Source organism: Arachis ipaensis, chromosome B2 (genome assembly GCF_059453495.1).
Source record: "Arachis ipaensis isolate K30076 ecotype BB chromosome B2, ASM5945349v1, whole genome shotgun sequence".
NCBI lineage: Eukaryota > Viridiplantae > Streptophyta > Magnoliopsida > Fabales > Fabaceae > Arachis > Arachis ipaensis.
The window spans coordinates 20,809,071-20,822,186 of NC_142437.1; the positions used below are offsets into that span (position 1 = coordinate 20,809,071).

Here is a 13,116-nt window from a genome sequence, read left to right on the forward strand (position 1 = left end):
AAAATATTTAAAATATTTATTTAAAAGATCCAAAGAGAAGTCATACGGTGCTATTATGACATAAGGACAATCATACAACATGCAATAAGTTCAGCTGCTCCATGTATTTGGTAAATTTTATATTGCATAATAATCACCACTTAATTGCTGGTCTAATAACTTGTTCTTTATCTCCAATTAGTAAATGACAAAAATTTACTCCAAATAATTAAATAATTAATATCAATAATGTCAAATAATTATAATTTAAAAATACAAAATCAAAACATATTAAATCTACTCTAATTAGTAAAAAGTTGTTAGTAAACTGTCAAGAAATTATATTTTAAGATAAAGAAACAAATAAATTTCAAAAAATATCAATGAGACTGAGAATTGACATGAGTGAGAATCAACTCGATCGAAACAAAATGAAAAACATTTGAAGAAAAATTAATATCATCGATTAATCTTAGTTGAGTGCTTAAAATAAATGCGAAGTTCATGTATAATAGGCTTATAATTTTTTTTTTTTTTTTTTTTTTACATTTTTAGCTAGAAAAAGTTCAAAATGCTGTATAACTTTCCGTCAATGATTTCATGTTCAAAAATTCTCCTATAAGGATTCTTAATAGAGCATTGGATTCAAAATAAAATAAAAATTAGAAATCTAAAATATAAATGTAAACTATTGGTTGTTACCTGTTGATCCATGACAATCATCTCAAACATTGACTTTTTATATCTATCTTTAGTAATGAGAATGGATCAAGATTTAATGATCCTGAGCTTGATGTGCTATGATTGGTGTTCTACTCCAATATCAAAATCTTTGAGCAAACGATAAGAAGAAGCCATTGAATAACCGATAGAAAATGGATGTTCAGTTATAAGAAAGATTTTGAACAGTGTAAATAGTATTAAGAGTAGTTAAATTATTTGAGTGAAGTGTAAAGCCATCTAAACCAATTTATAAAAAAAGATAGAATGTAAAGTGGCCATAATGAGGGTGTGAAAATACATAATATTGCCACCATAACTTTCATATATGAATTGCTAAAAAGCGCACTTATATCATCAGGTCCCTTGAGCATGCTCTCTTTTATAACTTATACAAGTATAATTGAAGATGAGGTCCCGGACAAGACTACTCAAACGGGCGCGTAATAGTTTTCTTTGAGTAAAAGGTAAGTAAAAAATGGTGAAAATTGTATCACAAAATGGGGTGGTGGCGCAGTTGGCTAGCGCGTAGGTCTCATAGCTCCTGAGTTATCCTGAGGTCGAGAGTTCAAGCCTCTCTCACCCCATTGTTTTAATTTTATTGTGTTTATTCATTATTTCGTTTGTTCCTCTCTCGAAGCGGGAGAAGTAAAATAATCCTCAACAATCATGCTCAGATAACGGTCACTTGTCCTCCTTTCTCAATTAAAATAATCCATTAATTATCAATAATCAATAAACTACTATAAACAATTTCAAAGAAACAAACAATAAAAAAGAAAAAAAGAAACTTTGATGCTTGTTGACCGTTTTTGTCCCTACACACCAAACCTTAAACGCTCTTCTTCTTCTTCTTCTTCTTCGTTCTCTTTCTCTCTGGCTTCGTATATTTCACCATGAAGAACCCCTTTTTCAAAACAACCTTCTTATTCCTCTCAAGTTAAGCCATTCTTGGTGCTGCCAAACACGCCCTTAATTAATTAATGGGTTGCTTCCTTGCTTGTTTTGGTTCCTCCAAATCCAAACGCAGAAAACACACGCACAGTGTTCAAGTAAGCCTAGCCCTAAACTCATTCAGCTTTTCGTTTTCTACGTGTTTGACGAAATGACACTTTGAATTCCATTATTGTTTTGCTTGCTAAGACAGTTTCTTTTCTTTCTTTTTTGAATGTAAAATATTTTATTTTAATATAGCAGCCGAAAATAGCTAAAGTGTAATCATATTTTGTTCTCCATTGTTGAGGATACCCTTTTGAACAATTGAATCACGTTACAAAAAACAACGCAGTTTCTTTTGTTTCCTTTTCTTTCTATTTTCAGATAGAAAGTTTGATTTTTCAGCAAAACAGAGCTTAAGCCCTGCATCCTTCTTCCCCATAATTGATTATACCCATTTGGTTCATAAATTCAAAATTGGATCCGGAAAAAAAACCCCCAAAATCGGCAACAGTGTTTCTTCTTTTCTTTCCCTTTTCTAAATTTTCTTTCTCTGATAAAAACTTTATCTTTATTTTTTCCTGGCAGAAACATTGTTAAGTAATTTTCTTTTCTTTTCTTTGTGTGACTTTATTGAGTTTCCGATCTCGTTGCAGCGAAATGCTACAAGCAAGCCTGAGCAACCTAGAGTCTCTCTGGTTCAGGATCATTCCGAAACCTCTCTTAACACTGAATCAGAACTTCAGTAAGCAATAGTCTCCATTCAAAGCTTTTTCAAGTTCATTGTTTTCTATCATTTGCTTTTTTATTACTTATCTGAATGAATCTTTCTGTTCATGTAGGGGTAAAAATGAGGAGCAACTAAGTGTTAGTTCAAGAAAGAAAGTAACTTTTGATTCCAATATTAGAACCTATGATCCTGTTTCTCCTGATGAAGTTAGTGATTTCAAGAGTGGTGAAGAAGAGCATGCTGGAAAGGAGGAAGCATTGGAGAAACCAAGCCAATCGAAGCTCTCTTCCTCTGGAGACTGTTCAGTTACCTCAAAAGGGTCTTTCCCTCCAAATCACAGGTACCAGAATTGTAGGGAAAGTGATGATGAAGACGAAGAAGAATTGGATTATGGAGTTAGTGATCTCAGTGATGAAGATGAAGAATGTGATGAAATGGTTGAAGAGTTTGAAGAAGATAGGGTGAAAATCGATGTTGATCATGTGGTTACTGAAGGGGTTATGGAGAGTACAATCCAAAATTGTGAAAGTGATTTGAAGCCATTTGGGGTTAATCCCAATGCTAGAGATAGAAATGCTTATGTTCATCCTGTGTTAAACCCTGTCGAGAATCTCACTCAGTGGAAATCAGTCAAGGCCAAGAGAACAGTATCATCACCATTGAAGCCTCAGAAAGAGAATTATGTTTCTCCCAATCATGAATCTCCAAGGATTGCTATTGCAGCTGCGGAACAAAGTGTTAAGGAAGTTTCTTTCCACTTGAATTCGAAAACTGACTCACCAAAGAAGCTGAGCCAGGAAATTTCAGTTGATGAAAGTGTTAAGGAAGTTTCTTTCCAGTTGAATCCGAAAACTGACTCACCAAAGAAGCTGAGCCAGGAAATTTCAGTTGATGCTAGCCTCTCAAATTGGTTGGCTACTTCGTCAGAAACGAGCACACCTATGAACAAGGGTAGCTCAGTGTCCTTGAATTCAGTTACAACTCCTGAAAGAAGCACAGTCTCACAAGGTTCAAATTCTGTAATTAGCCATGATGATAGGCCTATTTTAGGTGCATTGACGTTGGAAGAAATCAAGCAATTTTCAGCTACTTCGTCACCAAGGAAGTCACCTAGTAGGAGTCCTGATGAGATGCCTATCATAGGCACTGTTGGGACCTACTGGAATTTTGCCGAAGAAGCCAGCACAGCATCATCCTTCAAAGGGATTCCCAACACAACAAGCAAGTATAGAGAGGTAACGATGAATTGAAATGTGAATTTTTCGCAACAAAGTAGGAACTTTGTGAGCTTGAATTCTGATGTTGGATTTCACTGGCTGGGTGTGCAGGATAAGAAAGTGAATTGGCACTCAACTCCATTTGAGACAAGGTTAGAGAAAGCTTTGAACAGAGGTGCTGCTGCTGGTGAAGCGTAGGGTGTTCTAAGAGAAATGCATGCACTGGTTTGTGTGGTTTTTGGGGTGTGTAACACCCTAACTTTTAGCACCTCATGATCGTACTAAAAGTCTGAGTGCTACTTAGAGGTTTAGAGGTAAGTAGCACTCAGACTTTTAGTACGATCATGAGGTGGTAAAAGTTAGGGTGTTACAGGGTGTGAATTGTCTAGGAATTCAATTTTTTTATTCTTATGAAATGATTCAGTGTGTGATGTTTACTTCTTCAATTTGCAGTTTGGGTAAATAATTAATACAATCATATATCTTATATCTACATTGTGTCTTCAGTTATTTTTCATCCTTTCATGGGAATTATTTAATGCTAAATACTTTATTATAAAAAGAATCTAATTATTACTGAATTAGAAATCAGATATAAGTTTCTCTCTCCTCCAATCTCCATGGTAACACTTAGTTATTTTGTCATTACACCTCACATATCCTAACATTATTCAAGACAAAGAGGTGGTGTAGAAAACCAGATGAGAGAAAAAAATTTACGTGGAAATGACACATTTTAATTAATTACAAACTTATAATTGACTCATGGGGCACAACATTTCTTGAGCCAATGGTTCCTTAGAACTATTATGCATCCATTAATACAAGTGTAGCTGATAAGTGATAGCAAATCTTCTTTCTATTTTCAATCGATGATATCTTCTCGTCAGCATGATCTTGCTTATTGGATCAAGTTGCATAGAAAGATAGCTTGATATTGTTGAAATAGATGTCATATTGAAGATATTTTCTGTGGTTATTTTCAGTGATAACAAGAAATCTTATCAATAATTGTGAAGTTTTTTAACTCAAGATATCATTAAGGTTCAAGTATGTAATCAATGTGTAAAATTAAATAGATGGTAACAAAATAAAATTAAAAAGATAAAATAATAATAGAAGATAAGTGATAATCATATACAGCAAAATATATTGCACAGATACCACAAGTACAGAACTAATATTCTTTTTATCTTTTGAGACCACATAACTATAGGTGTTCTCTTAAGAAGGGTGTGTAAGTGTGTTTATGAGTTGAGATTTTGAAGAGAAAGGATGGGAAGTGAATGAATTGTTTAGTAAAGTGAAACTCTCAAGCCTTTCCATTCCCTTCCGTTTCCTTCAAAACCAGACTCACAAAGACGCCCGAAAGCAGTATTCTCCAGCAAAAAAAGAACAAGGAAATGGGAAGAAATAGAACATAGCCCTGATTTTATCTCCACCATTACCTTAGCATTCTAACCCACATTGTACTAGAACTGGACCTGTTTTCTTGGGCAAGAACACATCAATTCTCACCCAAATCATTGAGAAAACCAATGCTAAAAGTATTGACCAGAGGACAACAATGGTAGGTGTTCTGTTCTGCCTTCCCATTAGACCTTTAAGGAAAGGATATAGATGAATAATGACCCAAAAAGAAAAGAAAAGCTTCCCAAACAAAGGTCCCCATGAGTTATATCCATTGTTAATGGCATCAGATATTCCGGCCACAATCCCAACCATGTTCAAGATAACAAGACTTGTTGGTGGTATCATAAGAGTTGTCCATTTGAAGAGATAGAGTTGATTGGATACACTGTTGTTATCTGTGGATTTTGCTCTGATTGTGAAGTTAGAGTGTACTCCACCAACTTTGAGGAGACCTTGGAACACGGCAAAGAGGTGCGAGGAGACGCTGCCGATCACCCAGAATTGCTCGTTGCGCCACCAGTCCTGAATGTTTACCCCACTCCACCGGAGCTCTAGCACGCACGTTAAGATCATGGAGGTGAACAGAGCCATTAGCCAAATGCTAGCAACATTTGTTAACTGCATTAAACAAAGCTTAGGTTAGAAGACAGGATTCTTATAGCAATATAGCTGAATTTAATTTGTTTGTATGTAATTAATAAAACTCTTTTGCACTATTAGTTATCATTTATCAACATTCACCTAGCATTGGTTTCTCTATTTTACATCCTTTGAAAGTAATAGAGAATTAGAGCCTAAAAGAGTTGCCACATTCTAATATATATAACAAAGAACACTATGCAAGTTATTTAAATGTAGTAAGCTAATAACAATGAACTAACCGCTGGAACAATGAATTTTCCAGTCAGAAGACAGACGGCTGGAATCGTGCAGTACACCAAGAGAGGGATGGAAGTGAAAGGATAAACAATAGTATTAGTGTAAGCCAACCTCTGTAGCAATTTTAGTTTACCAGTATAACCATACCACAATGGGCAATAGCCACTAAAGAAAATCTCAGTTGAACCAAGAGCCCATTTCAGAACTTGGTGTAATCTATCAGATAGATTTATAGGAGCAGATCCTTTAAAAGCATCTCTCTTTGGCATGCAGTACACTGATTTCCACCCTCTACAATGCATGTTAAATCCTGTTAAGATATCTTCTGTCACTGAGCCATAAAGCCACCCAATCTGCAATGCAATAAATGAAAAAGTGAAAAGATTACTTCATTTCTTATCAATCATAGGGAGAATTTCTATTTTAAGTATTTTCATCTGCTCAACGCAAGAAATAAATGCTAAGTCTTTCTAATTAACTTATATTATTACCTCTTTGCCCCATTCAGTTTTCTCTTCATAACCACAGCTAATAACATGAATTGCTTCCTTAATCAGCAACTGTGTATTGGTCACTTTTGGAAGTCCACCATCTTCCATCAAAACAGAAGCAATCAAAACTGGTGACATTCCATATTGCTTCTCAAAGTTTTTCATTGAAATGAAAGATGTTTCCTCTTTCTCTTCAAACCCTTCAAGTCCTTCATCAATCTCTTCAAGATCAAACGTGGACCCAGAATCATCACCAGAACAGCAGCAGCAGCAGCATGAAGACTGGCTTGTCTTCGGCTTTTTATCAGATGGCGGTTTATTGCCATATATTGCCTGCCTATTGAAAACACAACCAGTGCCAACATACACTGGGCCTTGAATCCCATCAAGTCCTTTCATCACGATCTATGATCAATACAATATTCAAGGAAAAATGTTATTGTAGTTGCAATTTGTTATAATCTGTTATAGTACTCTATTATATCTGTCAAGCATAAAAAAGAGTGAAATTTTTTAATAACTATTTCTAATATCAAGATAAAATCCATTAGTTTTTTTCCCCTAATAACACCCTTAGTTTACCATGCAAAGATTATTAATGTGTTCTTTTTCTTTTTTGGTTGTTACTTTGAAACTGAAAGAGGGAGGACTTTAGAAGAATTTCCTTACATCATAGAACACGGTATTGCGATTAGCATATCGATCATTGTTATCGATGCCATCGAACCTTCTTGGAAATTGGACAAAACAAATCCTCTTTCCAAGCTGAGGATCCATTAAGAAGCACATAGCCTCCCTTATAGTCTTGCTATTATTGATATACTGGTCACAATCCAAGTTCAACACAAAAGGAGCATTGCTAAGAACAGCAGAAACTCGAACCTTTAGAGGAAACACAACAATGCAAGAGTTACAAACAAGTTTCAATATGATAGTATAAACAGGAACTCTGAATTGCAAAGTATAGAGTAAACTATAAATTTAGTCCTTAAAAGATTAAAATGCTGCCAATTAAGCCAAAAATTGGTGGTTTACTCGCACTGTATTCATAAAGTTGTAGCTACTTAATTACCAAAGCATTCATAGCACCAGCTTTCTCGTGGTGTCGATAGCCGGGGCGCTTCTCCCTCGAAACATACACAAGCCGTGGCAGTTGTTTGCCATCCATGTCCAGTGTACCAGCACTTCCCAAACACACCTGCAAAGGCAAGTCCATGTAACTTCTAGTTCTTGATTCGTTGAAATTATTGAGTTTTGAATAAAGTTTATAATTTAAGACTACTTATTGCAGGAGAATTGAAACATTTTTACTTTCTATGAGGAACACTTTTAGAGGAATCATCAAACACAAACCACTTTACTTCAAAAACAATTCTAAAGTTTAGTTCTATGTAGAATTAATTTTACAAAAAACCGAACCAAACACACTTAAATATTGATAGATTTTTACAATCACCAATGAAGAAAAGTGGAAATGAATAAATATCAAACAAGAAACAACAAAGAGAATGAGATTTTCTTCCAAACCTGAATCATCCCTGGATGATCTTCAGTGTTGTTCCCAGGCCAAGGTGTTCCATCTTTCATCACCCAACCCTCTTCTGGTTTCTTCTGAGCCTTTGAAATCAACACATTGATTCTCACCTTAAACTCTTCATACTCTCTCTGCAATCAAAGAATCCATTAGTCCAACATGAGTTCTAAACCAAATTAGAACAAAAAGAAACATTCATGGCTTTCTATATTGTTCTTTCACCTTCATCGCCCTGCGGTCCCTTACAAATGTAGGATGAACCTTGTCTTTCAAGTAATCAACCTTCTGAGAGAAATAGAATTCAGGTGCTCTTGGCTCAATGCTGTACTTATTCACAAAAGGGATCCAAATTCTTGCAAACTCTGAAGTTTCATACAAAGTATCATAGAGAAGCATTGAAGCACTGTCATCCGAGACATAGCAGTTAACCTTTTCTACTGGATAATCAACAGAAAGTACTGATAAGACAGTGTTTGCTGTTATGATTGGTGGTTCTTTAAAAGGGTCTGCAGTTGTCACAAAAACATCAACAGGGGATAGTTTGTTTTGCCTGCCTTCTTGCTCGAAGCGCAAGGACAAGCGCTCGAGGCTGGTTTCGCGTGTGATGGGGAACCATTTTGGTAGCTGATCAACTAGCCAGGACAATGCTAGCCATATTTCACAAATTACTGAGACCAACCAGAGTGGAAATGCATCATGGACTGGATTTAGGATCCGGAAGCGAAAAAAGAATGCCAGCACGACGAGGCGCATGACAATGACTATCCGGTATGGATTGATTAGGCTTGAAGGTACCGGCACTTTTCGCCACAATGGTTGCCTGGCTTCAGCCAAACTGCAGGGTACCAAAATGGCAAGTTTCAATTGTGATGAGATGTTTAAGTCTTAATTGATTTCTATTTTCATTTCTTGTTCTTATTCTAGTTATTCCTGTTATCTATTGTCATATGATTTTATGAAGTAAAAAGCGCGAAATCCTAAAAGCTGAAACCAATTAGATGGCTCTTTAGTTTCTTTTGCTATTATGTTTGGAATCTAAAGAAGGAAAAAGCATTCTCATATATGTTTATGAGTGATTCAATTCATTGATGGAGAATTTGAGAGAATACTTACATGTAATCTTCATCTTCTTGATCATTGCTTATTAGTCCTTTCTTTTCTTTTCTTTCTATGTGTTTCTCTGTATTTCTTAAGAAACCAATTTCTACTTCAGAATCCTTACTAGCAACTGCAGAACAATAAAATAACTCAGAAAAGTTTGCAAAAAATTGAAGATCAGAAAGCATCCCAGAAGGGAAAAGAGTAAAATCAATAGAAAAACATGCTTATTGCTTACCACTTCCAGCTAAAGAGAAAGCTTCAACATTGTGCTGCCACTGTTGCTGATTGTAGTCTGTATTTTCCTACAAAGACACAAAAGCCTTGGCCTCATTTTGAATGCTAAATATAAATACTATTCATAATCAAGCTGCTTAACCTTTTGATTTTTTTTTTAATCAAACTTTGGTTCAAGACATGGTTATAGACTTATAGTGAATTCTAAATCATTCATATTCATTCAATATTAGACTAAAATCTTGAAAATTAATTCTATTTGATAACTAGTACGTCACGAAATCATACCAAAAACTCATTTTTTTAAACATTTAAACTGACAGAAGTAGGCACATAAATGGTTTGTCTGAATTTTACACCTTCTTTCTCTTTTTATTTGTCTTATGTTTGAATTTTTTCTTTTTTCGGATCAACACAGATCAACATCGATCAAACTTTACACTTTTTAGTCATAAAAATTCTGATAGTATATAATGATACTATTTGTCCCGAAAGTTTAAAAATAATTTCATAACAAAGAGTTGAAATTCTATGCAATCTCACTCTAAATTCAAATTCTCGGATACACACCAAGAATCTATGATATTTTTTTTATTTATATGACAGCCCTTGCTTAAATATATTAATCAGTATAAAAGTATTTTACAGTGTATAGTGTATAGAAGTTGAACTCTATAAGAATTATAAGATGACTCTACCTCATCTGAGTCATCATAGCGCATGAATCCGAGCCCTTTCCGGGAGTGAGAACCAGCAGTGGAACCTGCAGCCATGGAGGTTGATGAGTTCAGATATAAGAAATGAGAGTTGTGAAGAGAGAAAGAGGAAAGAAGGTGTTAATATATAAGAAATGAGAATTAATGGGGTTTGAGAGTGTGATGATGAGAAAAGGAAGGGTAATCTATCAATAAGTACTTGAATGTGATGATAAAGTAGCTATCAAATCCAACACTAAGAGTTAGCAAGTCATGGATTTGAGTTGGGAGAAGTACTTCATTTGTTTCCTCTGCATGTTCATGTTCATGTTCATGTGCATGTTGTGTACACCAATTGCTAGCTACTAAAATTTTTAATGCAGACTAAACAAGCTGTTAGATAAATTAATTAATGGATTTAATTACTCTATTTATAAATTCACCAAATCTTCAATTAGATTTTTAACGTTTAAAAATTTTTTAATTGAATCTTTGTATTAGTTAAAAAAGTTTAGTTAAATATATTTACTAATAGTTTTTCTGTTTAATGTAGATTGTAGCATATATATATATATAATAAAATATTCTAAAAGAAAATATTATAAGATTATTATATTTTTTTAAAAGATTAACTATTATATATGTGGAATTAGTTAAATTTTTTTTATCTAATAAAAAAGGTGTAATAATAAATTTTTGAACTATATAAGAATTTAATTATTAAGAATAAATTGGTCAAATTATAAGGATCAAAAAGAGTAATTAAATCTTAATAAATCAATGATTGATATATCATAACATCATAATTTCATATTAAATGATTGTATTGATTTCTTGTGCCCACCTTTTTTTAACTATAGAACTCTTTTTCCGAGAAAAGGAAAATTGGCTATAGAATATATGTAATAATGTAATCATGCTGGATTGTTGATAGATTTAATTTATACAGCTTAAAAGAAATAAACATTATTACTGCCCAAAAAAGTTGAAACCTGTAAGTTGAGTAGACACATTTTTTTAATTATCAGTAATATTAAAAAGACAAAAAAAAAACAGTTTAAATTTATTTTATTTAATTTTATTAATTTTATCAACAATTAATAAATATTAAATAAAATAAATTGTTATTAACAGAGTAGGTCTCTTTAGTAGGTCTCTTTATTAAAAAAATAAGCTATTATTTAATTTTTCTTTTTACTTATTATTAACTATAGTAGCTTAGTAGGTCTCTTAAGAAAAATTATTAACAGACGATAAACGCTTACAAAAATAGGATATTCTCCATTTTGTGAAAATTTTCATCTAGTTATAAATACATAAACAGAATGAAAACACACAAGAAGTTTGGAGTTACATGGTTCGACAAAATTATTAGTTTATAATATGAAAAAGAACCACAAACCGAATATCTTAATTATTGTTAATAAAATTTTGGTTTTGGGGATATACAATTATAGATTGAGTTTAGGGCTTTAGGCTAGTTGCTACTCATAAATTGGTTTTCTATATTGCAGCCACCAGCCAGTGACGTACGCTTTATGTTGATGTGATAGTACTTTAACTTGATTTTATATAAAATTAAATATAGAATGTTTAGTATATCTTTGGTTGTAATTTTCTGGTTTAATTTTAAATAATTTTTATTTTTAGAATTTTATGGAAAAAAAATAAAATATTGTTTAATTTCCTATTTTTACCTTTTATTTCTATTTTCCTTTTACAAAATTTTGAAAATTAAAAATAAAAAGTATAAATGTAAATCATACACACCGATATATGGCCATATATTGATATATTTATTGCTAAATTTTAGTATTGGCTTATTTGAGTTATTTCTGTTGATGGAAACATTATTGCATGTCCACTATTTTATGCAAAAGATTTGAAATGTAAAAGAAAAGAATGTTTTTCTAACAATTCTATGTATTGGACCTTTTTGTGTGAAATGGCTGCCTTATAAATGTCAATTTTTTGTTGGTACATTATATTTTTGGCATCTTTTTATTGTTAACATCTTTCTCTATGGTTTGTTAAGACAACTAAGTAAAAATGAACAAATCTATGTGTCACTTTTGTGCTTCTTTTCATAACTTCCCTTACTTTTCAGATGAGAATCCATTCACTTTAGATAAATGATATAGTACTTGAAAAGTGGCGCCGACTTATTAAAAAAAAATAAAAATTAATATTTAATTTAAAAAATATAAAAATAAATAATTTTAAAAAAAATTAAAATTTATTATAAAAAATAAATTAGGTAAAATTTAGACACGAATTTATAGATACTATAAAATTGACGTTTACTTATTTGTAATTTTCTTTTTTTTTTACGTGAAATCTTTCATTTTTAAAAAATATTAGTTCAAGAGACATATTTTAAGTATTTATTTTTTTATCCTTTTCAAATTAAATTAATATTAGTGGATTATATTTGTATCTTTATCTCATTTATTTTTTAAAAGGGTAAATTATGATTTTGACATTTGAAAAAATTATTTTAAATAAAATGATCCTTAAAATAGAGAAAGACGATGCACATGAAAAATTAGTAAAATTTGTCCTGTTAAAAAAAAGTTATGCCTATCTTTCTATTTTTTATGGATTATTTGTTAGAAATAAATTTTTTGAATATCAAAAGACTAATTTATCCTTTTAAAAATAAAAATATTAGGAGATTAATATTTTTTTATTAATATTAACTAATACTTTGAACTAGTATTTTACTTTTATACTATTAAGATTTATAGTTTAAAAATTTAGTATTTTATAATTTATAATTTAAAATTTAAAATTTAACTAACACTGTATTCTTTGAATATTAAGTACTAAGCATAAAAATACGTTTGTTGATTAAATATTGACCCAAAACGATTATTTGTTGATTATGCAGTATTGTTATTTAAAAAATAAATGATAAATATATTCATTTAATTTGAGAAAGAACCAAATTAAATATTTAAAATATATCTCTTCAACTAATATTTTTCAAAAATAATTATTTTTATTAACCTTAAAATTTAATAAATTAAAGATCCCTTATGTAGATCTAAAAATGTATTTGTAGGTGTAGATTCTATATGTCTAACTTAGCTTAATAACACTAAGTAATCTAGCAGACGTCTGGACAATTTAGGTGAAGCAGTGTCAATATAAAAAGTGGCATAATTTAGCTCCTCTCAATAGCATT

General features: G+C 31.9%; 2 protein-coding genes and 1 non-coding gene across 3 annotated transcripts; 2 read left to right on the plus strand and 1 right to left on the minus strand.

Moving 5' to 3' along the window:
• Nucleotides 1-1,201: 1,201 nt before the first annotated feature.
• On the plus strand, nucleotides 1,202-1,286 carry TRNAM-CAU (transfer RNA methionine (anticodon CAU)). The gene is given in 2 exon segments: nucleotides 1,202-1,239; nucleotides 1,251-1,286. It is a non-coding gene; the product is annotated as a tRNA-Met (tRNA).
• Nucleotides 1,287-1,448: 162 nt separating this feature from the next.
• Nucleotides 1,449-4,075, plus strand: LOC107625000 (uncharacterized). The gene is made up of 5 exons (XM_088503669.1): nucleotides 1,449-1,751; nucleotides 2,292-2,380; nucleotides 2,478-3,600; nucleotides 3,694-3,827; nucleotides 3,956-4,075. The coding sequence occupies exons 1-4, from the start codon at nucleotides 1,683-1,685 to the stop codon at nucleotides 3,778-3,780; spliced, it is 1,368 nt and encodes a 455-aa protein (XP_088359795.1). The 5' UTR covers nucleotides 1,449-1,682; the 3' UTR covers nucleotides 3,781-3,827; nucleotides 3,956-4,075.
• A 630-nt stretch (nucleotides 4,076-4,705) lies between these two features.
• LOC107626923 (cellulose synthase A catalytic subunit 4 [UDP-forming]-like) lies at nucleotides 4,706-10,039 on the minus strand. The gene is made up of 10 exons (XM_088504983.1): nucleotides 9,933-10,039; nucleotides 9,236-9,302; nucleotides 9,013-9,127; nucleotides 8,122-8,734; nucleotides 7,893-8,030; nucleotides 7,438-7,563; nucleotides 7,035-7,247; nucleotides 6,366-6,770; nucleotides 5,877-6,227; nucleotides 4,706-5,613 (listed from the first exon to the last, which is right to left on the minus strand). The coding sequence occupies exons 1-10, from the start codon at nucleotides 10,005-10,007 to the stop codon at nucleotides 5,032-5,034; spliced, it is 2,685 nt and encodes an 894-aa protein (XP_088361109.1). The 5' UTR covers nucleotides 10,008-10,039; the 3' UTR covers nucleotides 4,706-5,031.
• Between the last annotated feature and the right edge of the window lie 3,077 nt (nucleotides 10,040-13,116).

Bases quoted from the DNA above. Each gene is read 5' to 3' on its own strand.
- LOC107625000 (XM_088503669.1), top strand. From the start codon at position 1,683: ATGGGTTGCTTCCTTGCTTGTTTTGGTTCCTCCAAATCCAAACGCAGA. The intron at 1,752-2,291 runs GTAAGCCTAGCC...ATCTCGTTGCAG, and splicing joins AACACACGCACAGTGTTCAA to CGAAATGCTACAAGCAAGCC. The intron at 2,381-2,477 runs GTAAGCAATAGT...CTGTTCATGTAG, and splicing joins AACACTGAATCAGAACTTCA to GGGTAAAAATGAGGAGCAAC.
- LOC107626923 (XM_088504983.1), bottom strand. From the start codon at position 10,007: ATGGCTGCAGGTTCCACTGCTGGTTCTCACTCCCGGAAAGGGCTCGGA. The intron at 8,031-8,121 runs GTGAAAGAACAA...CTTTGATTGCAG, and splicing joins GGGACCGCAGGGCGATGAAG to AGAGAGTATGAAGAGTTTAA. The intron at 5,614-5,876 runs GTTAGTTCATTG...TGTTTAATGCAG, and splicing joins GAAAATTCATTGTTCCAGCG to TTAACAAATGTTGCTAGCAT.